At 46.2% G+C, this 27,192-nt stretch overlaps 1 protein-coding gene across 3 annotated transcripts in view; it reads right to left on the minus strand.

Moving 5' to 3' along the window:
- The window catches only part of LOC124595771 (Ig-like and fibronectin type-III domain-containing protein 1), a 1,092,366-nt gene that overhangs the window by 182,292 nt on the left and 882,882 nt on the right, over positions 1-27,192 (minus strand). For all 3 annotated transcript variants that reach the window (XM_047134656.1, XM_047134654.1, XM_047134655.1), the window contains one exon: positions 4,011-4,217. In XM_047134656.1, coding sequence (XP_046990612.1) covers positions 4,011-4,217 — 207 coding nt within the window. The remainder of the gene's footprint in view (positions 1-4,010; positions 4,218-27,192) is intronic.

The following is a 27,192-nucleotide window of genomic DNA, read 5'->3' on the forward strand; positions in this document are numbered from 1 at the left end:
TGTATTTTATGTAATGCATCCGGTTCTGATGGGGATGAATCAATAAGAGTAGTATATGGCTATGACAGAAGAGAATCGAAGAGTTGTGATGCTATAGGAGACTGTTGAGAATTAGGTGGACTGATAAGGTAAGGAAAGAAGAGGCGAAGGAACGAACATATGGAAAACACTGACTGAAAGTAACAAGCGACATGCTGAGAGGACATCAGGCAATAACCTCCATAGTACTAGAGGGAGCTGTAGAGGGTAAAAATTTAAGCGGAATATAGAGATTGGAATACACCTAGCAAATAATTGAGGACGTACGTTGCAAGTGCTACACTGAGAAGATGTTAGCGCAAGATAGAATCCCTGGGGCCCCGAAACAATCCTGTCATGAGTGATGACTAAAAAGAAAGATATGACGTGAAATGATGTATAATAAGACGAGGGGGGTTCAATAAGTAATGCAACAAATTTTTTCTGAAAACAGATTGGTTTTATTCAAGATTATTCAAAGTGCACCATATTATTCACCATTCTTTTGGCTACAAAACCCTATTTTTCAACATAATCTCCGATCAGGTCGATGACCTTACGCCACTCTGTTGGGCTCTTGTATGACTGCATGGTATCATTCTACTGGACGGTCTTGCTGCATCAATGACCTCTCCGTTACCCACGTACTGCTTCCTGCAGAGTGAATCCTTAATTGGGCCTAACAGATAGAAGTGGGAAGCTGCGAGGTCAGGGCTGTAGAGTGTAAGAGGAAGAACTGTCCAATGGAGTTTAGCAAGCTGCGACGTAGTGGGTTCAAATGGCCCTGAGCACTATGGGACTCAACTGCTGTGGTCATAAGTCCCCTAGAACTTAGAACTACTTAAACCTAACTAACCTAAGGACATCACACACATCCATGCCCGAGGCAGGATTCGAACCTGCGACCGTAGCGGTCGTGCGGTTCCAGACTGTAGCGCCTTTAACCGCTCGGCCACTTCGGCCGGCTGCGACGTAGTCTCGGATTAAAACAGTGATCGAGGAAGTTTAGAACAATTCTTTTTAGAATGCAATTTTCACTCTGCAGCGAAGTGTGCACTGATATGAAACTTCCTGGCAGATTAAAACTGTGTGCCTGACGGAGACTCGAACTCGGGACCTAAGCTAGTCTCCGCAATGGCCTTTCTTCCAGGAGTGCTAGTTCTGCAAGGCTCACAGGAGAGCTACCGTGAAGTTAGAATGGTAGGAAGCGAGGTACTGGCGGAATTGAAGCTGTGAGGGCGGGTCGTGAGTCGTGCTTGGGTAGCTCAGATGGTAGACCATTTGCCCGCGACAGGCAAAGGTCCCGAGTTCGAGTCTCGGTCTGGCACACAGTTTTAATCTGCCAGAGAGTTTCAGTTTTTTTTTTTTTTATTTTCGTGAATGATCACAAACCTTTGGGTCCTTAGATCATTGTGATTACTGACGGAAATAAAAGAAATTTATTCTCCAATGAAGTTTTGTGAGCTCCTACTTGGAGCGCAGACTGCTGTGAGGTGTTGCGTTATCATGGAGGTAATTTTTTTTGATAACGAACACGCTGAAGTCAGTTCTTCAATTTCCAGAGGATAGTACAATACGGTTCAGAGTTGAGTGTTGCATCATGAGGAAGGACATGAAGCAGTGACGATGTTCGACAAAAAGAATGGTCAGTATCAGCCTCCCAAAGCGGAAGCAATTCGTTACTCTTTATGGTGCTCTTTTATGCAGTGAGGGTCGGCCGCGGTGGCCGAACGGTTCTAGCTGCTTCAGTCCGGCACCGCGTGACTGCTACGGTTGCAGGTTCGAATCTTGCCTCTGGCATGGATGTGTGTGATGTCCATAGATTAGTTATGTTTAAGCAGTTGTTAGTTCTAGGGGACTGATGACCTCAGATGTTAAGTCCCATAGGGCTCAGAGCCATTTGAACTGAGGACCCAATTGCTGGACGAGTGTTTTAGCACTACCAACGAAGACGTTAAATTGTGCAGCGAGGTGTACGATTGTTATCCGTCGATCACATCGAGTGAGAGTGTCCGGCGTTCCAACATTGCAGGAGTAACAGCTGCGCGCGGCCGGCCGGCAAGCAGTAGATCGCAGAGGTTGGCGTGACCTTGTTGGGATGTTGACAGAAGCCCCACTCAACGACTTACCGTGCTGTTATTCACTGCCAGGTCTCCGTAGATCCTCCGCAAGCGCCTACGAATTCTGTTGTGCTTTGGTTCTTCGCCGCAACAAACTCCGCTTTTTCTCAACCGGAAGTGTCCGAAAAAAAGAGTGTTGTAATACTTATTGCACGCCCCTTGTGTTGTTGTTGTTGCGGTCTTCAGTCCTGAGACTAGTTTGATGCAGCTCTCCATGCTACTCTATCCTGTGCAAGCTGCTTCATCTCCCAGTACCTACTGCAACCTACATCCTTCTGAACCTGCTTAGTGTATTTATCTCTTGTTCTTCCTCTACGATTTTAACCCTCCACGCTGCCCTCCAATACTAAATTCGTGATCCCTTACTGCCTCAGAACATGTCCTGCCAACCGATACCTTCTTCTAGTCAAGTTGTGCCACAAACGCCTCTTCTCCCCAGTCCTGTTCAACACGTCCTCATTAGTTATGTGATCTACCTATCTAATCTTCAGCATTCTTCTGTAGCGCCACATTTCGAAAGCTTCTATTGTCTTCTTGTCCAAACTATTAATCGTCCATGTTTCACTTGCATACAAATACTTTCAAAAACGACCTCCTGACACTTAAATCTATACTCGATGTTAACAAATTTCTCTTCTTCAGAAACGCTTTCCTTACCATTGTCAGTCTACATTTTATATCCTCTCTACTTCGACCATCATCAGTTATTTTGCTCCCCAAATAGCAAAACTCCTTTACTACTTTAAGTGTCTCATTTCCTAATCTAATTCCCTCAGCATCATCCGACTTAATTCGACTACATTGCATTATCCTCGTTTTGCTTTTGTTGATGTTCATCTTATATCCTCCTGTCAAGACGCAATCCATTCCATTCAACTGCTCTTCCAAGTCCTCTGCTGTCTCTGACAGAATTACAATGTCATCGGCGAACCTCAAAGTTTTTGTTTCTTCTCCATGGTTCAAATGGCTCTGAGCACTATGCGACTTAACTTCTGAGGTCATCAGACGCCTAGAACTTAGAACTAATTAAACCTAACTAACCTAAGGACATCACACACATCCATGCCCGAGGCAGGACTCGAACCTGCGACCGTAGCGGTCGCTCGGTTCCAGACTGTAGCGCCTAGAACCGCACGGCCACTCTGGCCGGCTCTTCTCCATGGATTTTAATACCTACTCCGAATTTTTCTTTTGTTTCCTTTACTGCTTGCTCAATATACAGAATGAATAACATCGGGGGTAGGCTACAACCCTGTCTCACTCCCTTCCCAACTACCGCTTCCTTTTCATGCCCCTCCACTCTTATAACTGCCATCCGGTTTCTGTACAAATTGTAAATAGTCTTTCGCTCCCTGTATTTTACTCCTGCCACCTTCAGAATTTGATAGAGAGTATTCCAGTCAACGTTGTCAAAAGCTTTCTTTAAGTCTACAAATGCTAGAAAGGCAGATTTGCCTTTCCTTAATCTATCTTGTAAGATAAGTCGTAGGGTCAGTATTGCCTCACGTGTTCCAGTATTTCTACGGAATCGAAAATGATCTTCCCCGAGGTCGGCTTCTACCAGTTTTTCCATTCGTCTGTAAAGAATTCGCGTTAGTATTTTGCAGCCCCTTGTGTATGAAGTTTTATGCTGTGACAATGATTTTTAACGGAATCGAGTACTAATGACAGATGGGTGCGTGTCATACATTTGATAAAATACTTAACAACTACTGGCTATAGACTTCAGAAAAATGTAAAGTCTGTTGTGGTTAGGAAAGAATCACTATTTTTGCAATTGGAACTGAATGTTACGAGGGCGTGCCGCCGGTAAGAAAACGTATTTAGTGTGAGACAGTTGCGGAGCGAGTGGAGACATCTGCACGTACGCACCTCCGTCGTGCAGGACGTCGAAGCGGCGGTCGCCGGTGACGCGCGCGTCGCCCGCGGTGAGCACGCGCCGGCTGTGGCGCTCGCGGTCCTCCTTCTTCCACATGACCGTGTTGTCGCCCACGTCGCGCACCACGCACGTGATGAGCGCGTCGTCGCCCTCGTACACGTGCACCGGGTGCGTGAAGCTGTCGCGCATGCTCGGCAGTCCTGCAACACAACAACAAGGCGACCTGAGTCTCAAAGCAACACATCATCTGTCCTGAGGCGGATGGTCAATAGGTCCTCCTGTATTTTAGTGTGGAGCTAAAACACGTAACTACACACACACACACACACCCACACACACAATAAATAAAGGCAATGTCCTGACTGACTGGAATGATCAACGCTCAGGCAAAACCGCTACGCATGGAAGCTTGAAATCTGGTGAACTGTGGACCTTAACACAGCACCGAGCGAGGTGGCGCAGTGGTTAGCACACTGGACTCGCATTCGGGAGGACGACGGTTCAATCCCGCGTCCGGCTACCCTGATTTAGGTTTTCCGTGATTTCCCTTAGTCGCTCCACGCAAATGCCGGGACGGTTCCTTTGAAAGGGCACGGCCGAGTTCCTTCCCCGTCCTTCCCTAATCCGATGAGACCGATGGCCTCGCTGTCTGGTCTGTTCCCCCAAACAACCCTACCAAACCTTAACACTGCATGCGTCATTTAAGAAGGGATTTTTCGAAATTACAACACTAAGGGGGTGAAATAGGGGCTGAATTTTTTTTAAACTGTCACTTTTAAGGCAATTTTGAAGCTAGACCTACGAAAATCGGTATTTGGTGTCGCGGTCAGAAATAAAGAAATAAGTGTTTCAGCATTTTTGGAAATTTAACGCTATGGGGATGAAATAGACAGTGAAATTTTTTTTGAAAATATATCATTATTAAGGAACTAATTAAGCAATTTTAAAGCTACTTCTATGAACCCAGAATGAGATTTTCACGCCGGCCGGAGTGGCCGAGCGGTTCTAGGCGCTACAGTCTGGAACCGTGGGACCGCTACGGTCGCAGGTTCGAATCCTGCCTCGGGCATGGATGTGTGTGATGTCCTTAGGTTAGTTAAGTTTAGGTAGTTCTAAGTTCTAGGGGACTGATGACGTCAGCAGTTAAGTCCCATGGTGCTCAAAGCCATTTGAACTTTGATATGAGATTTTCACTCTGCAGCGGAGTGTGCGCTGATATGAAACTTCCTGGCAGATTAAAACTGTGTGCTGGACCGAGTCTCGAACCCGAGACCTTTGCCTTTCGCGGGCAAGTGCTCTACCAACTGAGCTACCCAAGCACGACTAACGCCCCATCCTCACAGCTTTACTTCCGCCAGTACCTCATCTCCTACTTTCCAAACTTCTCAGAAGCTCTCCTGCGAATCTTGCAGAACCAGCACTCGTGGAAGAAAGGCAAAGGTCCCGGGTTCGAGTCTCGGACCGGCACACAATTTTAATCAGCCAGGAAGTTTTACATCTATGAACATTGGCATTTGACTTCTCGGTTACAAATAAAAAAATACGTTATTCAGTGTTTTTGAAAATTGAGCCCCTAAGGGGATGAAAGGTTTTATGAAAATATGTCATTGCGGAAGCAGTTTAAAGCTAAATGTTTGAAATATTTCTTTGGCGTTCTCGGTTAGAGGAGTAAAAATACGTGTTTCGCAGTTTTTGGGAATTCAACCCTGAGGTAGGGTCAGACTGGTTCACTGACACATCATCGCTCAGCCCAAACCGTCAAGGATAGAAACTTGAAGTTCGGAGAGGGTATGTATCGTATATTGTAGGTATCGTTTAGGAAGGGATTGTCCGAAATTCCATTCCTATGGGGGGCGGGGCCTGAAATACGCGATGAAAGGTTTTTTGAAAGTATGTTTCAGCACTAAGGGAAGTTTGGAGAGAGAACTTCTCATGGTTGGGATTGACAGTCATATAATATATCTTAAAAGACATCATAGTCGCTGTTGACTGTATAAAATATTTATTGTTACTATTACAAGTAACACTGCAAAGTTACCTAAATACAAAAATACAAAAGTGAAGCACAGGGTGTATATTCATAATTGTTCAAATGCGTGTGAAATGTTATGGGACTGAACTGCTAAGGTCATCAGTCCCTAAGCTTACACACTACTTAACCTAAATTATCCTAAGGACAAACACACACACCCATGCCCGAGGGAGAGCTCGAACCTCCGCCGGGACCAGCCGCAGAGTCCATGACTGCAGCGCCTGAGACCGCTCGGCTAATCCCGCTCGGCTATACATAATTAAGCAAACATTTCATTAAGAAAGTAGCTCAATTATAAAAATTGGAGATAAATGTACATTACTTACATTCTGTCAGAATATAAAACTAACTGACATGAGTGCTTGTCGTCGTCAAAGTGCAGCCTTTTAACTGTGACAGTCCCACAAGATCCGATGTGTCCGACACTTATTACATCGTAATATGTTGTTGCATATAGACTGAATGTCGATGTTACCATGGTGCACTGACAACATGTGGAGCTAAGTCGGTTGGCGTTAAAATACATTTACTAAAGATACTGCCTGTGCACGTAGTAAAGACAGTACACACGAAGGATACAACTTATAAGCTTTATATCGTAAAATCTTTTCGACATCATACAGGTTACTAAATAGTGCTATGATTGTAATGGGAAGTAGGATAGGATGGGAATATTTATTTATAACATAATATGGGATGATACATGTTTTATCTGTTAATAAACTCTCACATTGACTTATAAGTGGTCGTAAATGAGATGAAGACAGAGCTCTGATATATAATACTTTGTATGCGTATAAATTTTACGAATATAAATGGCGTAAAACACTCGCCAGCAATCCAATTCACAGTGCTGTGCTGTTAAAGTGTCAGAACCACAGAATTGCGCTTTCAAAAGCAGTACCATATAAATTTTTTTACTCAGTAGTAAGACCAAATTGCAACCTTCGGCATAGAGTGGTCTAGATAAAATAATATGCAGGTACTGTGGAAAAATATCCGTGGGTCGGCAGGGCAGAGCTGTGGGAATTGAGTTATCTGAAGATGAGAATATTCTCTGCCGAACATCTTGCAACAGAAAAGCACCCATATGATGTAGATTGTGTAATTTTACAAACTGTTCAGAAAAGCAGAAAATACTGGAGTTCAATGAACATATGAGAACGAATTCCATGTTAGTATTAAGTGACGAAACTCAGTTGCCTTTTTTCCTTCTGTTAAATTAAGAATTAGTAATGCCAATATTATACTGCCATTGTAAACTGTATTTCGTTATCTGCTGTTAAATGTGTCGATATACACATAAAAACGATACTTGTAATATTAGTTAAATGTAAACACCTAAACTGTCTGATAAAAAGCATTAGGACACATATCAGTGGACATTAAAATGGGCTGTGTCGCCCTTCGACTCCAACTGATTGAGCTCTGATGGGGACACTTGCAATGAGATGCATGAATGTCCGTGAAAGTGTGATAGCCTATTCTTTCTCAAGAGCCAAAATTGGAGATTGTAGTGATGTTGGAGACAGTAGTGTCCACATATTAAAGGAGATTAGTATGGGTTGTGTCACCCTTCACTTCCAACTGCTTGAGCTCTGGTGGGGACACTTGCAGTGAGATGTATGATGGTCTGTGAAGGAATTATAGCCTCTTATTCGTCAAGATCCAAAATTGGAGACTGTGGTGATGCTGAAGAGTAGTGTCCACATATTAATGGACATTAGTATGGGATGTGTCACCCTTCACCTCCAACTGCTTGAGCTCTGTTGGGGACATTTTCCATGAGATGTATGAACGTCTGTGAAGGAATGATAGCCTTTTTTTCGTCAAGAGTCACGACTAGAGACTGTAGTGATGTTGGGGACTGTAGTGTCTACATATTAATGGATATTAATATGGGCTGTGTCACCCTTCATCTCCAACTGTTTGAGCTCTGCTGGGGACACTTGCAATGAGATGTATGAACGTCTGTGAAGGAATGATAGCCTATTCTTCGCCAAGAGCCAAAACTGGAGACGATACTGATGTTGGGCGCTGGGGTCTGGAGCAAAGTCCACGTTCTCGTCCGCCCCAAAGGTTTGCCGCTGTCTTCAGGCCAGGGGTTCGAACAGACCAGGACATTTCAGGAATGTTACTGTCCACAAATCATTACCTCACAGACGCTGCTTTACGACAGGGCGCATTGTTATACTGATAGAATCATCGTCTCCGAACTGTTCCTCTAGTACGTAATATTTCCACACTTCGCGTTTTCTTAAGTGAAGTAAGGAGACCACAAACCTAACCATGGAAATCACCTCCCATACCGCAACACCACCTCTTCCATACTTCACCGCTGACTCTACACATGATTGCAGATACCTTCCTCCAGGCATTCACCAAATCCAAACCTTCCACCGGATTGCCACGGCGTAGAGCGTGAACCATCATACCGAATCACTAGGTTGCGGCCATTCACTGTCCAGTTCCATCGCTTAGCACTGACTGAGAAACGTGTGGCTTATGATGAGCTGCACGACCATGTACCCCATTCATTTTAACTCCTTACTCACAGTCATAGTGTTACCCGGATTGCTAATAACAATTTGGAAGTCACGAGTGATTCCTTATGCTGATTTCATATGATATTTTACAACCGCGATCTGCGATCCTCGACGGTCCCTGTCCGTCGGTACGTGAAGTCTACCTGGTTATGGTTTAATTTTGGCCGCTCCTTCGCGTTTACACTTAATGATCACTTTGGTAGCTTTAGAAGGGATGAAATGTTTCTGCTGGATTTGTTATCGTGTCACATCCATTGACCAGTCTACGTTCGAAGTCACGGAAGTCTTCTGACCGACTCATTCCGCTGTTACTTCTTCTCGACGGACAACAAAATCCTCCTCGCCTCCTCCTTTTATACTGGTGGGTCCGGCTCTCGTGATATCTAATGGTAAATTACGCTTTACAAGGGGGAGTCCAGATATTTTCGATCACATAGTGAATCTCTGCGTGGCATGTGATAATTTCGCTAGTAGAAGCACTCTGCATATCATCATTTTGTTACTTTTGTTTTATCTTCTGTATAAGAAATAACCGCGTAAGTCGTACGTGTTTGCAATATTCAGTTGTCACTTTACGATAGCCTAAGTAGCCGAATATGGTTCGTGACCAAATAAGTATGGCTCTGAGCACTATGGGACTCAACTGCTGTGGTCATAAGTCCCCTAGAACTTAGAACTACTTAAACCTAACTAACCTAAGGACATCACACACATCCATGCCCGAGGCAGGATTCGAACCTGCGACCGTAGCGGTCGTGCGGTTCCAGACTGTAGCGCCTTTAACCGATCGGCCAATCCGGCCGGCACAACCAAATAGGTATAATTTTGCAGCAGATTAGAACAGTGTTTCCTATTTAACAATGTTAGCCAAGTACCGACGCAAAATTCGTTTGATGTTGATGGCTCCTGAACTTATCCCTGGCGCCGGAAACCATTTCCCGAAGCAGAAATGACTGCTTTATTAATTCCTGCACACGAAAAGCATGTCCAGTAACCCGCGGTTCCTACTGCGCCGTTTTTTTTAATTGACGAATGTCCAAGCTATCAGAATTATATAACAATTTTTTATCTCTATATGTATCGTGGTCTGGCACAAAAAAATTCTGTTACTGACGCATCCGGACAAAAAAAAAAAATGGTGGCACGATGAGGGTGTGCCGGTAGTACGGAATGGCGCAGCGGTGGAGGAGGAGGAGTGGGCGGGGGGGGGGGGGGGCTGGGGGGGAAAAAATTAAAGCCGGCAGCGGCGTCGGGAAACCTCGTTACAGCACGGGAACCTGCCGGATGCGCGCTGCCGGCGGTCTATGAGCGTCGCTCGCACACACTCAATCTCACACGTACACACACACAGGAAGGAGGCGCAAAGCAGAGTGCGGCACACTGCGGAGGCGCATTACGGTTCGGCGTCGCGGTGCAGAGGACCGCAGAGTTAATAATTGTGATTTGTCGCCCCGGGGAGAGGCGCAGAGCGTGCGGTTTCCGGGCACATACGTAAATCCGAGGCTCTGGCGGGTGTCGCACCCGCGGAGCACGCGGGCTTCCTGCGGGGGGGCGCAGTTGGTAGGGGGGCGGGGCGTGGATATGAAGCCATACATCTCGCGGTCGCCGCAGAGGTGCGTGGCCGGCTGACAGCACCCGTCACGCGGAAGCTACCCGCGCCGACACCGGAAGCGTCGCGGCGGTCATCAGTCCTAAAGGTCGGCTACTGTGTGCTGCGCTGTCCGGTGTCCACCGTTCCTGAGTTCCCGTGACACCGCACACCAGCAACGGCGCCAAATACTTCTGACAATCTTTGCACTGAGATGACAAAAGTCTAGGGACAGCAATATGCACACGTATGCACTACTGGCCATTAAAATTGCTACCCCAAGAAGAAATGCAGATGATAAACGGGTATTCATTGGACACATATATTATACTAGAACAGACATGAGATTACATTTTCACGCAATTCGGTTACATAGATCATGAGAAATCAGTACCCAGAACAGCCACCTCTGGCCGTAATAAAGGCCTTGATAAGCCTGGGCATTGAGTCAAACAGAGCTTGGATGGCGTGTACAGGTACAGGTGACCATGCAGCTTCAACACGATACGACTGTTCATCAAGAGTAGTGACTGGCGTATTGTGACGAGCCAGTTGCTCCGCCACCATTGACCAGACATTTTCAGTTGGTGAGAGATCTGGAGAATGTGCTGGCCAGGGCAGCAGTCGAACACTTTCTGTATCCAGAAAGGCCCGTATAGGGCCTCCAACATGCGGTCGTGCATTATCCAGCTGAATTGTAGGGTTTCGCAGGGATCGAGTGAAGGGTAGAGCCACGGGTCGTAACACATCTGAAATGTAACGTCCACTGTTCAAAGTGCCGTCAGTGCGAACAAGAGGTGACCGAGACGTGTAACCAACGACACCCCATACCATCACGCCAGGTGATACGCCAGTATGGCGATGACGAATACACGCTTCCAATGTGCGTTCAACGCGATGTCGCCACACACGGATGCGACCATCATGGTGCTGTAAACTGAACCTGGATTCATTCGAAAAATGACGTTTTGCGTATCGTGCACCCAGGTTCGTCGTTGAGTACACCATCGCAGGCGCTCCTGTCTGTGAGGCAGCGTTAAGGGTAACCGCAGCCATGATCTCCGAGCTGATTGTCCATCCTGCTGCAAACGTCGTCGAACTTTTCGTGCAGATGGTTGTCGTCTTGCATGCGTCCCCATCTGTTGAGTCAGGGATCGAGAAGTGGCTGCGCGATCCGTTACAGCCATGCGGATAAGACGCCTGTCATCTCGACTGCTAGTGATACGAGGCCGTTGGGATCCAGCACGGCGTTCCGTATTACCCTCCTGAACCCACTGATTCCATATTCTGTTAACAGTCATTGGATCTCGACCAACGCGAGCAGCACTGTCGCGATACGATAAACCGCAATCGCCATAGGCTACAATCCGACCTTTATCAAAGTCGGAAACGTGATGGTACGCATTTCTTCTCCTTACACGCAGCATCACAACAACGTTTCAGCAGGCAACGCCGGTCAACTGCTGTTTGTGTATGAGAAATCGGTTGGAAACTTTCCTCACGTCAGTACGTTGTTGGTGTCGCCACCGGCGCCAGCCTTGTGTGAATTCTCTGAAAAGCTAATCATTTACATATCACAGCATCCTCTTGCTGTCTGTTAAATTTCGCGTGTGTAGCACATCTTCGTGGTGCAGCAGTTTTAATGGCCAGTACTGTAGAAGGCGGTAGTGCCGCGTACACAAGGTACAAAAGGACAGTGCATTAGCTAAGTTGTCATTTGTACCCAGGGGACGCACGTGAACAGATTTCCGACGTGTTTATGGCCGCACGACGGGAACTAGTTGATTTGGGGGAGGGGACCGCACAGCCAGGTCATCGGTCCCGTCGGGTTAGGGAAGGATGGAGAAGGAAGTCGGCCGTCGCCTTTCAAAGAAACCATCCCGGCATTTGTCTCAAGTGATTTAGGATAATAACGGAAAACCTAAAGCAGGACGGCCGCATCCGGATTTGAACCGTCGTCATCCTCCCGAACGCGAGTCCAGTGTGCTAGCCACTGCGCCGCCTCGCTCGGTAGCAGTCACTGAATGCGAAATGGTGGTTGGAGATAGACGCATGGGAATTCCATTTCGGAAATCGTTTGGGAATTCGGTATTCCGACAGCCATAGTGTGTGTTGAGCCATAGTGTGTGTTGAGAATACCAAATTTTAGGCATTATCTCCCACCACGGACAACGCAGTGGCCGACGGCCTTCACTTACAGACAGAGAGCAGTAGTGTTTGCTTAGAGTTGTCAGTGCTGACAGACAAGCAACAGTGCATGATATAAGCGCAGAAATCAGTGGGCGACTTATGAAGAACGTATCCATTAGGATTCGGCGAAATTTGGCGTTAATGGACTGTGGTAGCAGACGATCGACGCGAGTGTCCTCGTTAACAGCACGACAGCATGTGCAGTGCCTCTCGTGGGCTCGTGACCTTGTCGGTTGGACTCTAGACGATTGGAAAACAGTGGCCTGATCAGATGACTCTCGATTTAAGTAGGTAAGAGCTGATTGTAGGGTTCGAGTGGGGCGCAGACCTTTCCAAGCCATAGCGCAAGCTGTCAACAAGGCACTGTGCAAGCTGGTAGTGGCTCCATAGAGGTAAGGACTATGCTTACGTGAACTGGATCAAATGACTCTGAGCACTATGGGACTTAACATCTGAGGTCATCAGTCCCCTAGAACTTAGAACTACTTAAACCTAACTAACCTAAGGACATTACACACATCCATGCCCGAGGCAGGATTCGAACCTGTGACCGTAGCAGCAGCGCGGTTCCGGACTGAAGCGCCTAGAACCGCTCGGCCACAACGACCGACTTACATGGAATGGCTTCAAATGGCTCTGAGCACTATGGAACTTAACTGCTAAGGTCATCAGTCCCCTAGAACTCAGAATTACTTAAAACTAACTAACCTAAGGACATCACACACATCCATGCCCGACGCAGGATTCGAACCTGCGACCGCAGTGATCGCGCGGTTCCAGACTGTAGCGCCTAGAACCTCTCGGCCACTCCGGCCGGCTACATGAAATGGTCTGGGCACTTTGACGTTCAGCTACTCCGACACCATTTGCATTTATGGTCTTCATGTTCTCAGTCAACGATGTCACTGGGCCACAACCATTGGTTTGAAGAGCATTCTGGAGATTTCTAGCGAATCATTTGGCCACACAGATCACCCGACGTGACTCCCATCGAACATTTACGGGACATAATCGAGAGCTCAGTTCGTGCACGAGCTCCTGCAACGGCACCACTTTCGCAGTTATGGACAGCCACAGACGCAGCATGCGTCATTATTTCTGCAGGCGACTTCCAGCAACTCGTTGAGTCCATGCCACGTGGAGCTGCTGCACTGTGCCGGGCAAAAGAGGTCCGAATCGATAATAGGAGGTATCCAACGACTTCTGTCACCTCAGTGTATGTTAGACTGCCTGATAAAAAAAAGTGCAGCACGCAGCACTCATGATCCGATGTCATCGTAATTTCGAACACGTACACATCATCGGGAGAGATGTAAATGATTAGAATTGCAATTCTCTGTGACAAGTAGAACGTCCACCATAGTGCATTAATGAAATGATAATTAAATGGACACCCTAGCTGCAAAGAGGAATTGATATACTTCATTGGGGACATGTTGAAAATGTGTGCCCCGACCAGGACTCGAACCCGGAATCTCCTGCATACATGGCAGACGCTCTATCCATCTGTGCCACCGAGAGCACAAATGATAGTGCGCCTGCAGGGACTTATCCTTTGCACGCTCCCCGTGAGACCCACATTCCCAACATGTCCACACCACTACATTCATAGTGTGCCTAATAGATGTTTGCCCATCACACTAATTATTCATGGCAGATTAATCTACCAAGTGTCGTACGAGTTCGGGTATAGCGTGTGCGTTCGCACACAGGAAGGTCAATGGCCGGGAAGCCATATATAGTTAAAATAAAACTTGAAAAGGTCTCTGGAACCATATAATTTCATTTTCTCCGCCTGCGACCGGGACAAATAATGGACTCCCTGCATCATTCTGACTCATACCGTATATGTGGACTTTGACCAACAGCGCCGGGAATAGGGAATTACCATCCGATGCGTAGGCTGCCCTAACACCATAACACAAATAGCTGCATTTGTTTTATAGCCAGGAAACATGGACTGTGTCACATTGTATTCAGTGATGGACTGCGGTTCTGCACTGCCTCGGATGACCATTCTCAGCGAGGTTAGCGGTGACCTGGTAAGATGTCCCGTTCTTCTAGTGTTTTGGAGAGGCAGAGAGCCGGCCGCTGTGGTCGAGCGGTTCTAGGCGCTTCAGTCCGGAAACGCGCTGCTGCTACGGTCGCAGGTTCGAATCATGCTCATCTGCCTCGAGATGACTGGGTGTTTGTGTTGTCCTAATCATATCGTCATCATTCCTAAAAGTGGCGAGTTTGGACTGAGCAAAGATTGGGAATTTGTACGGGCGCTGATAACAGCGCAGTTGAACGCCCCACAAACCAAACATCATCATCATCATCATCATCATCGAATTCTGCCTCGGGCATGGATGTGTGTGATGTCTTTAGGTTAGTTAGGTTTAAGTAGTTCTAAGTCTAGGGGACTGATGACCTCTGATGTCAAGTCTTATAGTGCTTAGAGCCATTTGAACCATTTGAGAGGCACAGAGGTGTTACTCCTGGCGTCATGGTGTTGGGAGCCAGTGGGTATGACGGTCACTGCTGGTAGTCATTGAAAGAACTTTGACTGCAACATGGTACTGCGTCACCATATGTTACCATTCACGTGACAGTATCGTGGTGACATTTTTCAACAGGACATTTCTCGTCCACACATGACACATGGCTGTGAACGGTCTGAGTGATATTGAGGTCTCGCCACAACGAACAATGTCTTTGTTTCAATGTTTGCCACCCCAACTCTAGCACAATACGACCTGGCCTGCTTTGAATTTCTTCGATGTCCTTCATCAACACCGTCTGGTAAGGACCCCATATCGTGTAGCAGTCTTCCAGAAGAGTAAGAACAAGTCATGTGTTGGCAGGCTTAGTAGATTCGACGCATCTTTTATGTGTTCTGTCAATATAACGCAGTCTTCGGTTCATCTTCCCCACAACATTTGCTACGTGATGGTTTCAATTTAAGTTGTTCTTAACTGTAATTCCAGGTACTTAGATGGACCTACATATTTTGTTTGTCAGTCGTTCGGATATCCGTATCGATCCTATTAAGTACGTAAGTTGCCTGTCAGTAGGTGATAATTTTAGGAACAGGCTAAAATATTTGGAAATTTGCGACTTAGTTCCCAGATGAACACAAAATCTTCTACTATCACCCGAGTTCGTTTTCCAGGAAATATTACTAAGTAGTCTGTAGGAAAAAGTGCCACGACAACAGACAGTAAACTAATATATAATGAAATAGAGACAAAAAAGAAATCCTAATGATGATACGACAGTGCTTTCACGATGTAGGACTGCCTTGGTGGTTGGAGTGCTGACATCACAGTTACAGATAGTCTGTCTAAGCCAGTTATGTTGGCCACTGACGCAGCGTATATATGGATCGTAATAACCCCTTCAGCATCAACTAAAGACTGAAGATGGCGCATTGAGGCGCCGAAATTGGTAGCTACACAATAAATAAGATTATAAGGACGGCTGTAGGCGTTTCATTTTCTTACGATAATGAATGGTCGGGGTCCCCAAGACCTCCATGCAAAAGGATGTACATACAAAAGCAGAGTAGTATGGTGGTTCAGGCTCAAGTTTGTCTGAGCACACTTTTCAGACCACATAGTTGAACGTTGGGCTCCGCAGCCAGTGACCCCTAAAGCGTTCCCATGTTGACGCATGACATCTTCAATTACAATTGCGCTGGAAGCGGGGCCATCAAGATTCAGAGTGGATCAACGGGAACGTGTCGTGTGGCCAGCTGAATCAAGTTTCTTGTTACAGAAGGTACAGAGTCGTGTCGGGCAAGCTATCTTCTGGACGAATATCTTCTCGAAACATGCATCGTGCCACGGGCAGAGGCTGGTGGCGGGAGTGTTATGCGATTGGAAACATTCACTTGGGCTTCCATCGGACTTTTTGTAGTAACCAGAGGCATCATGACAATTGTGGACTATACATCTAGGACGGTGCCAACTCCACGCCCACAAACCTCAGGTCCGTAAGTTAAGGGAACTGGGTAACCTGTGCATAAACGACTGTTTCCATTTACCTCCAGACACTTATGAAAGGCTTGTCGAATCCGTGCCACAGCGAATCCTTACATTTTGCGTTCCACCGGTGGACCAACACACTATTAAATAGGTGGTCATAATGTTGTGGCTCATCAGTCTATGGTGTTAAAAAAACTGATAGGTTCGTAATTTCGGTGTAAAGAAATTTTAGCAAGTGGAAGACAGATGAATACATTGAGGACTCGTCAGCAGCCGCTTCGACTCTGTCCGAAGGCGGTATTGCGAGTTCTGTACGCGCTCACACATACACACACACACAACCGATCAAGTAAATAATAAAAGTTTTGGGCGTTTCTGGGGTCAAGGGGAGAAGAAAAATATGTAAATACATATGTTCCAAATCCTCGTATTTTACGAGTACGTGGCAGCCCTTTAACGTAGATATGTCGCGACGATGGAATGTGCGACGAAATTGTTGCCAAGAAGCGAGCGGGCAGGTATCAAGCTAGTAGTGACGATAACTAGGGAGAGCAATGTCAATGAGCACAGTTGTACCGATTCCACCGCTCTCGCCTGAGGCAGAATTCGTACATCACTGAGAATGTACGCAGTGTGATCGACATACGTAATCCGTGCTGTCTGTTTGAACCATAAACTACATGACACAACGCAGTACAAGCGTGACGGGCCGCCACAGCATTTCCTTTGCGATAACATAGTAGGTGTTTGCTTTAAGCTCCTCTAAGGTATAATTTGAATGATTACAGTTAACATTCCTCTTAGGACACTAAAAATAATAAAGTAATCAATACAGCGCCGTCGTGAAGCTCTATTTAATGTGGGTGGAATGCATTCCAAGTAGACACTCTATAATCGCATTATTCAGCCATATCAAGGGTGGATCTACGAGAATGATATTTTCACTCTGCAGCGGAGTGTGCGCTGATATGAAACTTCCTGGCAGATTAAAACTGTGTGCAGGACCAAGACTCGAACTCGGGACCTTTGCCCTTTGCGGGCAAGTGCTCTACCATCTAAGCTACCTAAGCACGACCTGTCCTCACAGCTCATTCTGGAAACATCCCCCAGGCTATGGCTAAGCCATGTCTCCGCAATATCCTTTCTTCCAGGAGTGCTAATTCTGCAAGGTTAGCAGAAGAGCTTCTATTAAGTTTGGAAGGTAGGAGACGAGGTACTGGCAGAATTGAAGCTGTGAGGACGGGTCGTGAGTCGTACTTGGGTAGCTCAGATGGTAGAGCACTTGCCCACGAAAGGCAAAGGTCTCGAGTCTCGGTCTGGCACACAGTTTTAATCTGCCAGGAAGTTTCAAGGGTGGATCTTCATTCGAAGTTTCTCTTCCTTTTAGTCCAGGTAACACCATACCGAAACTTGTACCGTTATTTGTGTGACATGATCAACATATAAAATTTGCATGCTTATATAAAACCTGTATTTTTCAAGCTCTCAAACATCTATGATTTATATATATATAGACTGAAGCGACCAATGAAAATTTGTACCAGGGTCGGGATTCGAACCCGGGCCTGCCAAATGATGTGGAGTGCTCACTAGGCAAATGCGCTAACCACTACGCCACCCTGGCACAGTGGCTGGCTCTGAGCACTATGGGACTTAACATCTATGGTCATCAGTCCCCTAGAACTTAGAACTATTTAAACCTAACCAACCTAAGGACACCACACACATCCATGCCCGAGGCAGGATTCGAACCTACGACCGTAGCAGTCGCGCGGTTCCGGACTGAGCGCCTAGAACCGCGAGACCACCGCGGCCGGCTCTGGCACAGTGGCTTTGCACAAGGGCACGCACTGCCCTAACGCACCTCCCTACTCAATCCGAATCCCCATTCAGGTCTCAGCCCATTGGTGTTCCCCTTAAACTCGAACAGCACTGCAGAGGGTCTCCAGTTGTAGTGGAAAAGTGGGCTTAGATGTGAATGGAAATTTGGATTGAGGAATGGGGCACGCTAGGGTAGTCTATGCAGTTGAGCAATCCTCTATGCCAGGCTGGAGTAGTGGTTATGTGCATCTGCTGAGTGAGCAGGGGTCCTAGGTTTGAGTCCCGGCCTTGGTACAAATTTTCATTGGTCGCTTCAGTCTAATATATACTGTTGGGACCACTTACTTGGCCACTCATACGTTGCCCGTGGTTCGTGAACTAGGACATGACTACAGGAACCCACACCATGAACCATATATATATATATATATATATATATATATATATATATATATATATATATATATATATATGCGTGAGTGGCCAAGTAAGTGGTCCCGACAGTCGGGATACCAGTTACTTTGGAATAAGGCTGGGTATCTCGGACATTGAGTTGTGGTCGCCTTTGTGCTCATACGGCAAAGACTACCAAATCCACCGGTTTAGTCCCTCAACCGTTAGGGGTAAAACTCAATGGGACTAGCGGCAAGTAAGGCTAGCAACCTGCTTCCCTGGTACTTTAAATATGATGCTGGCAACAATCAGAGCAAAATGCCTCGGACCTTTGGAGGTGACGGAGTCCCACCTCTAACTGACAAACCAGGGACTCCTAAGATACGACTCGGCAAACAAATGGTAATGAGATGGGGAGCTATTAATATCAATGGGGGCTACTCTGGGAAGAAGGTAGAGCTGGCAGAGGCTGCAAGTAAGATGGGGCTGGATGTTTTAGCTGTTAGAGACATTCGGGTAAGGGGTGAGAAAGAAGAGGAAGTGGGAGAATACAAGGTCTACCTGTCAGGAGTCAAAGCAGGAATAGCACAATGGGGTGTAGGGCTTTACATCAGGAAAGAAATGGAACCCAGCGTAGTTGCAATAAGGTATGTAAACGAACGACTGATGTGGATAGATTTGACAGTGTCTAGCAAGAAAATTAGGATTGTGTCAGTATATTCGCATTGTGAAGGGACAGATCAAGATAAGATGGATAGTTTTTATGATGCAGTCAGTGATGTAGGTGTTAGAGTAAAGGACAAGGACAGTGTTCTGCTCATGGGTGATTTTAATGCCAGGATTGGAAATCGAACAGAAGGGTATGAAAAGGTTATGGGTAAATTTGGAGATGATATGGAGGCCAACAGGAACAGGAAACAACTCTTGGATTTCTGTGCCAGTATGGGCTTAGTAATCACAAACTCCTTTTTTAAACATAAGAACATTCACCGGCATACTTGGGAAGGCAGGGGAACCAGATCTGTCATTGACTATATAATGACAGATTAGGAATTCAGGAAGGCTGTGAGGGACACACGTGTATTCAGGGGATTCTTTGATGACACTGATCATTATTTAATCTGCAGCGAAATTGGTATTGTGAGGCCGAAAGTGCAGGAGGTGAGGTCCATATGGAGGAGGATAAGAGTGGAGAAACTTCAGGATAAGGAAATCAGGCACAAGTACATAACAATGATCTCAGAAAGGTACCAGTTAGTTGAATGTAGTCAATTACAGTCATTGGAAAAGGAATGGACGAGGTACAGGGACACAGTACTAGAAGTGGCTAAAGAATGTCTTGGAACAGTAGTGTGTAAAGGTAGGATGAAGCAAACAGGTTGGTGGAATGACACAGTCAAGGCAGCCTGTAAAAGGAAAAAGAAGGCGTATCAAAAGTGGCTACATACTAGAACTCAGGTAGACAGAGAAAGTTATGTTGAAGAAAGAAACAAAGCCAAACAGATAATTGCAGCATCCAAGAAGAAATCTTGGGAAGACTTTGGAAACAGGTTGGAGACTTTGGGTCAAGCTGCTGGAAAACCATTCTGGAGCGTAATTAGCAGTCTTCGAAAGGGAGGTAAGAAGGAAATGACAAGTATTTTGGACAGGTCAGGAAAACTGCTTGTGAATCCTGTGGATTCCTTGGGCAGATGGAGGGAATATTTTGAAGAGTTGCTCAATGTAGGCGAAAATACGATCAGTAATGTTTCAGATTTCGATGTACAATGGGATAGGAATGAGGATGGAAATAGGATCACATTTGAGGAAGTGGTGAAAATGGTCAATAGACTGCAGTGCAATAAAGCAGCTGAGGTGGATGAAATTAAGTCGGAACTCATCAAATACAGTGGAATGTCAGGTCTTAAATGGCTACACAGGATAAATGAAATGGCCTGGGAGTCGGGACAGGTTCCATCAGACTGGACAAAAGCAGTAATCACACCAATCTTTAAACATGGAAACAGAAAAGATTGTAACAACTACAGAGGTATCTCTTTAATCAGCGTTGTGGGTAAAATCTTCTCAGGTATTGCTGAAAGGAAAGTGCGAGTATTAGTTGAGGACAAATTGAATGAAAATCAGTGTGGGTTTAGGCCTCTTAGAGGTTGTCAGGACCAGATCTTTAGCTTACGGCAAATAATGGAGAAGTGTTATGAATGGAACAGGGATTTGTATCTATGCTTTATAGATCTAGAAAAGGCATATGACCGGGTTCCTAGGAGGAAGTTATTGTCTGTTATACGATATTATGGAATAGGAGGCAAACTTTTGCAAGCAATTAAAGGTCTTTACATGGATAGTCAGGCAGCAGTTAGAGTTGACGGTAAATTGAGTTCATGGTTCAGAGTAGTTTCAGGGGTAAGACAAGGCTGCAACCTGTCTCCACTGTTGTTCATATTATATATGGGTCATATGTTGAAAACAATAGACTGGCTGGGTGAGATTAAGATGTGTGAACACAAAATAAGCAGTCTTGCATATGCGGATGACTTAGTTGTGATGGCAGATTCGATTGAAAGTTTGCAAAGTAATATTTCAAAGCTAGATCAGAAATTTAAGGACTGTGGTATGAAGATTAGCATCTCCAAAACGAAAGTAACGTCAGTGGGAAAGAGATATAAACGGATTGAGAGCCAAATAGGAGGAGCAAAGTTAGAACAGGTGGACAGTTTCAAGAACTTAGGATGCATATTCTCACAGGATGGCAACATAGTGAAAGAACTGGAAGCGAGGTGTAGCAAAGCTAATGCAGTGAGTGCTCAGCTACGATCTACTCTCTTCTTCAAGAAGGAAGTCAGTACCAAGACTAAGTTATCTGTGCACCGTTCAATCTTTCGACCAACTTCGTTGTATGGGAGCGAAAGATGGGTGGATTCAGGATACCTTATCAATAAGGTTGAGGTAACGGATATGAAAGTAGCTAGGATGATTGCAGGTACTAGTAGATGGGAACAGTGGCAGGAGGGTGTCCACAATGAGGAAATCAAAGAAAAACTGGGAGTGAACTCTATAGATGTAGCAGTCAGGGCGAACAGGCTTAGATGGTGGGGTCATGTTACACACTTGGGAGAAGCAAGGTTACCCAAGAGACTCATGGGTTCAGCAGTAGAGGGTGGGAGGAGTCGGGGCAGACCAAGGAGAAGGTACCTGGATTCGGTTAAGAATTATTTTGAAGTAATAGGCTTAACATCAGAAGAGGCACCAATGTTATCGCGGAATAGGGGATCATGGAGGAATTTTATAAAGGGGACTATGCTCCAGACTGAACGCTGAAAGGCATAATCAGTCTTAAATGATGATGATGATATATATATTTGAGAGTTGAAAAGGGCTGCAGAACCGTATAATTTCAATTGGTTAAATTTATCTTTATCTGAATCGCTACAATTCATATCTTGAAGCATTGATTTCGTAGTCTTCAGATCATTATCGCTATAGTTCATATTCTGATGCACTAACTGCGTAGTCCTCAGCTCATTTGATGATGTTATTTCACCCTACACCTGCTATAGCACCTGTACCATTGCACTATGTGGAGTAGGAGGTTAGAAGTATATGACTATAAATATGAGTAACTCCCTAGTGGCATTTATCTGTGAAAATACTTAGTGTGTAGATTATGTTTTGAAATTTGAACATTGTTCACTACAAAGATATGGAATATTTGAAAAACAAATTATTTTCATTCTTTCTATTCCTCCTACCAATAATTTTGTTTACGGAACTACACGGGAAGATTGCTAGCAGCGTTTTATTTTTCGTTTTTATTTTTTTAACTTCAAAATGAAACAGTGAAATATTTATATCCTTCTGGGAGAAAAAACCTTGAGATCTGTAAGGATATGCATCCTTTCAGGTCAGTATATGAAGAGGATTTCGACTGTAGCTCCCGTGCCGCCGCTCAGCAATGCAATGAAAATTTAATTGCTGCACCGTTCCTGTTTTCGTACCACATTTTCACCGTAAACAAGTGCTACATTATCCGAAACATTAATAATGAACGAATTTAACAATAATGCTGCTCCTGTGGATGGATAACGAATGATTTATTGCCACATAAATGAGAAGAAGTATTGGCGGCTTTGTATAATGATCTGTCTTTATTACGTTAATTACCACATATTCCACGATTAATGTTAGTCCCGTTCAAAATAACAATAGCATGTGGCTTTCGCCGTAATTCCTGGACACTCTTTCGGAAACCGCGGCCAATGGAGCCGCCCGACCACTGTTCGCTTTAGGAATGATGTACGCGCAGATTTGTCACTGTCGCCGATTTCTTGCGTGACATAAACGGCTTCAAACAGTGTGCGAATGTCCCGGCCGATGCGTATGCTAATATATCTGGTATGACGAAACGCAGTGACATAAATCTCGGAGTGGACAGCATTAATAGCTGTACCGGTGTTATTAATTTTCTCCCGACCTGGATTACGCCAATATCTCCATGTTTTAACGACATACAAACAATTGCTCTTTCCATTCGTAGAGGAAAAAATAACCTTTTTATGGCCATCAGTAGTATGCTATAAATTTTACGGTAGTAAGACAGTAAGATTTTATTGGTTCGTTATTGGTATTCCTGAGTTTAACTGAGCAGCCTGCCGATATACGGTTTGCTGTGAGTTTTGTTAGACGTTGGGATACCGTCCTGAGACGAGTTGGGCCTTAAGCATTACGGGGTACTAGCTAAATTATACTCCTCACTGCAAACTACAAATCTCCACGAGAAAGATTTAGGTAAGTGGAACAACCATCAACATGCTTCTCGCACTCCTGATGGCTGAGCACACCAAGGAGATGGTAGTGCCTGTGTTTCGACTGTATTTGATCGTGTGGTACTGGGGTTTGCTACGGGCTCAAGATTCTCAATTAAATTGCGTGGCATTGGCTGTTTTGCTGTATTTCTCAATATATTTAATTTTTCGCCAAATATTGTGGTCGCAAGCCTTTGGTTATGCATCCGTCGGACGGACTGTCTTCAAAACGCAAATAGGTATCGAATATATTGCTTCCCCCGACTTATACCTCCCGAGGAGATCACGAATGTAAAATTAGAGAGATTAGAGCGCGCACGGAGACTTTCAGACAGTCGTTCTTCCCGCGAACCATACGCGACTGGAACAGGAAAGGGAGGTATTGACAGTGGCACGTAAAGTGCCCTCCGCCACACACCGTTGGGTGGCTTGCGGAGTATCAATGTAGATGTAGATAGGAGGAAAAAAGCCCCTTACTGGGATTGGATTGGATTGGTTGGGGGAAGAGACCAAACAGCGAGGTCATCGGTCTCATCGGATTAGGGAAGGAAATCGGCCGTGCCCTTTCAAACGAACCTGGAGCGATTTAGGGAAATCACGGAAAACCTAAATCAGGATGGCCGGACGCGGGCGCTTACTGGGAGTCAAACGCAGTGTCCGATGGAGATGGCTGAAAGATTAATCCCCTTGATATTCAGTCGGGAGTAGAGCGTCTCGGAAACCAGTCAACAATCTCGTTTTAGGTTTTCCGAAGTAATGTATCCTCATTAGGCACTGACTCAGTCACGAGGATGATCTACCTCCGGGTGAGGATATCGGTATGATCAGTATAGGGAATATCGCTGGGAGCCAGAGTACTGCAAAGGCCGCTGTAGCCTGTCGTCAGCTGACCTACAACATCCGCCATTCTAGTCCAGTATTGGTGACCTCATTTCGAACTGGATTTCACTTTGAACGGCTCGTGTCCTACTATTGACAATTTGTGCTTTGTCTGTGAAACTGCTGGCTCGCTGCTTTTCCTGTGAAGCTGCTCCCCCCCACCCCCCCCCCCCCCCCCCAACTTACGGGAGGTACGAACTACGGGAGGTACGAACTCTTGAAAATAAGCTTGACGTTCTGCAGTTGACAAATCGGCGTTTTGGGGTTGCGGACTTAAATCCGACCATCACTTTGCAGGATTCGCTTTCTGCTGAGTGTGCGCTTCGAACACGGCTTCGTGAGACTCAGGTTCAGTTGAGTGTCTACTTGAACCAGAGTACCACTTTCTAGGACTCACGTTGCGTTAAGGGACCACTTGAACACAAGCATTTTTCTGTGGGACTCACCTACAGTTGAGTGTGCAGTTGAAACCGAGTTTTGTTTTGTGGGACTCTCGCACTACTGAGTGTCCGCTTGAACCTGAGCAGCCCTTTGCGACACTCGCATTCTACTGACTCTGCACTTGAACCAGAGCACCACATTCTGCTGACCGTTCGCTTGAACCTGAGCAACGTTTTGTGAAACTGATATTGTGCTCAGTATCCACTTGAACCCGAGAGCTGATGTTCTTTTGAGTGTGAAACTGAACCAGCACTGCTTTGTGGGATTTACATCTTTGGAGGGCTGTAGTTCTTTGAGGGTTCACTTGAACTCGAGCATTGTTTCGAGAGACTCTCTTGCCGTTTAGTGAGAGACTCAGAATCTGTTGATCTTTCACTTGGACCCGAGCACACCTTTGCAGGACTCACGCTCTGCTGAGTGTCCAATTGAACCCAAACACCGCTCTTCAGGAGTGAAAGTACTGTTTGTGTCTTGAGAGACGTAAAAATGTACTGTTTCTTACTTCTGTTGGAAACCAGGACTTGTATGGTAGTATCCAGCAATGCTAGGTAATCCGAGGGTCATTCCAAAAGTAATGCACACTATTTTTGTAACAATACAGTTTTAATTCTGCATGTGTGAAAGTTTTACAGTGTGTAGATACATCCTTCCCGCTTGTTTTCAAACTTAGTTCAACCTGTTCCCGTGAGTGGCGCCGTCACATCATGTCTTCAAAATGGCTGCTACACTTGACGTTCGTCAGAAGCAACGTGCTGTCATAGAATTCCTGTGCTGTGAAAACGAGACAGTGGGAAACATCCACAAGAGGCTGAAAAATGTGTATGGAGATGCTGCTGTCGATCGCAGTTCAGTTAGTCGGTGGGCAATCAGGTTCCGTGATGAAACCGGGCACGGCAATATTGAGAATTGTCCTCGCAGCGGCAGGCCTCGTACTGCACATACTCCAGAAAATGTGTAGAGAGTAAACGAATTGGTGACTGCTGACAGACGCATCACAGTGAACGAATTGTAACGCTACGTTGGGTAGGGGAAAATGGTTCAAATGGCTGTGAGCACTATGGGACTTAACATCTGAGGTAATCAGTCCCCTAGAACTTAGAACTACTTAAACCTAACTAACCTAAGGACATCACACACATCCATGCCCGAGGCAGGATTCGAACCTGCGACCGTAGCGGTCGCGCGGATCCAGGCTGCAGCGCCTAGGACCGCTCGGCCACTACGGCGAGGTAGGGGAAGGAAGTGTTTGCAGAATACTGAAAGTGTTGGCGTTAAAAAAGGTTTGTGCCAGGTGGGTTCCCAGGATGGACCATGGAAGCGATCACAAAACTCGGATGGACAACACTGAAACACCCGCCTTACAGTCCTGACCTGGCTCCATGTGACTATCATCTATTTGGGAAACTGAAAGACTCTCTTCGTAGAACAAGGTTTGAAGATGATGACTCCCTTGTACACGCTGTCAAACAATGGCTCCAACAGGTTGGTCCAGAATTTTACCGTGCGGGTGCACAGGCGCTGGTTCCAAGATGGCATAAGGCAGTTGAGAGGGATAGAAATTATGTGGAGAAATGAAAATATTGTTCCTAAAGGATGTATCTACACACTGTAAAACTTTCAGACATATACACTCCTGGAAATGGAAAAAAGAACACATTGACACCGGTGTGTCAGACCCACCATACTTGCTCCGGACACTGCGAGAGGGCTGTACAAGCAATGATCCCACGCACGGCACAGCGGACACACCAGGAACCGCGGTGTTGGCCGTCGAATGGCGCTAGCTGCGCAGCATTTGTGCACCGCCGCCGTCAGTGTCAGCCAGTTTGCCGTGGCATACGGAGCTCCATCGCAGTCTTTAACACTGGTAGCATGCCGCGACAGCGTGGACGTGAACCGTATGTGCAGTTGACGGACTTTGAGCGAGGGCGTATAGTGGGCATGCGGGAGGCCGGGTGGACGTACCGCCGAATTGCTCAACACGTGGGGCGTGAGGTCTCCACAGTACATCGATGTTGTCGCCAGTGGTCGGCGGAAGGTGCACGTGCCCGTCGACCTGGGACCGGACCGCAGCGACGCACGGATGCACGCCAAGACCGTAGGATCCTACGCAGTGCCGTAGGGGACCGCACCGCCACTTCCCAGCAAATTAGGGACACCGTTGCTCCTGAGGTATCGGCGAGGACCATTCGCAACCGTCTCCATGAAGCTGGGCTACGGTCCCGCACACCGTTAGGCCGTCTTCCGCTCACGCCCCAACATCGTGCAGCCCGCCTCCAGTGGTGTCGCGACAGGCGTGAATGGAGGGACGAATGGAGACGTGTCGTCTTCAGCGATGAGAGTCGCTTCTGCCTTGGTGCCAATGATGGTCGTATGCGTGTTTGCGCCGTGCAGGTGAGCGCCACAATCAGGACTGCATACGACCGAGGCACACAGGGCCAACACCCGGCATCATGGTGTGGGGAGCGATCTCCTACACTGGCCGTACACCACTGGTGATCGTCGAGGGGACACTGAA

This window comes from Schistocerca americana, chromosome 2, assembly GCF_021461395.2.
Source record: "Schistocerca americana isolate TAMUIC-IGC-003095 chromosome 2, iqSchAmer2.1, whole genome shotgun sequence".
NCBI classification, from domain to species: domain Eukaryota; kingdom Metazoa; phylum Arthropoda; class Insecta; order Orthoptera; family Acrididae; genus Schistocerca; species Schistocerca americana.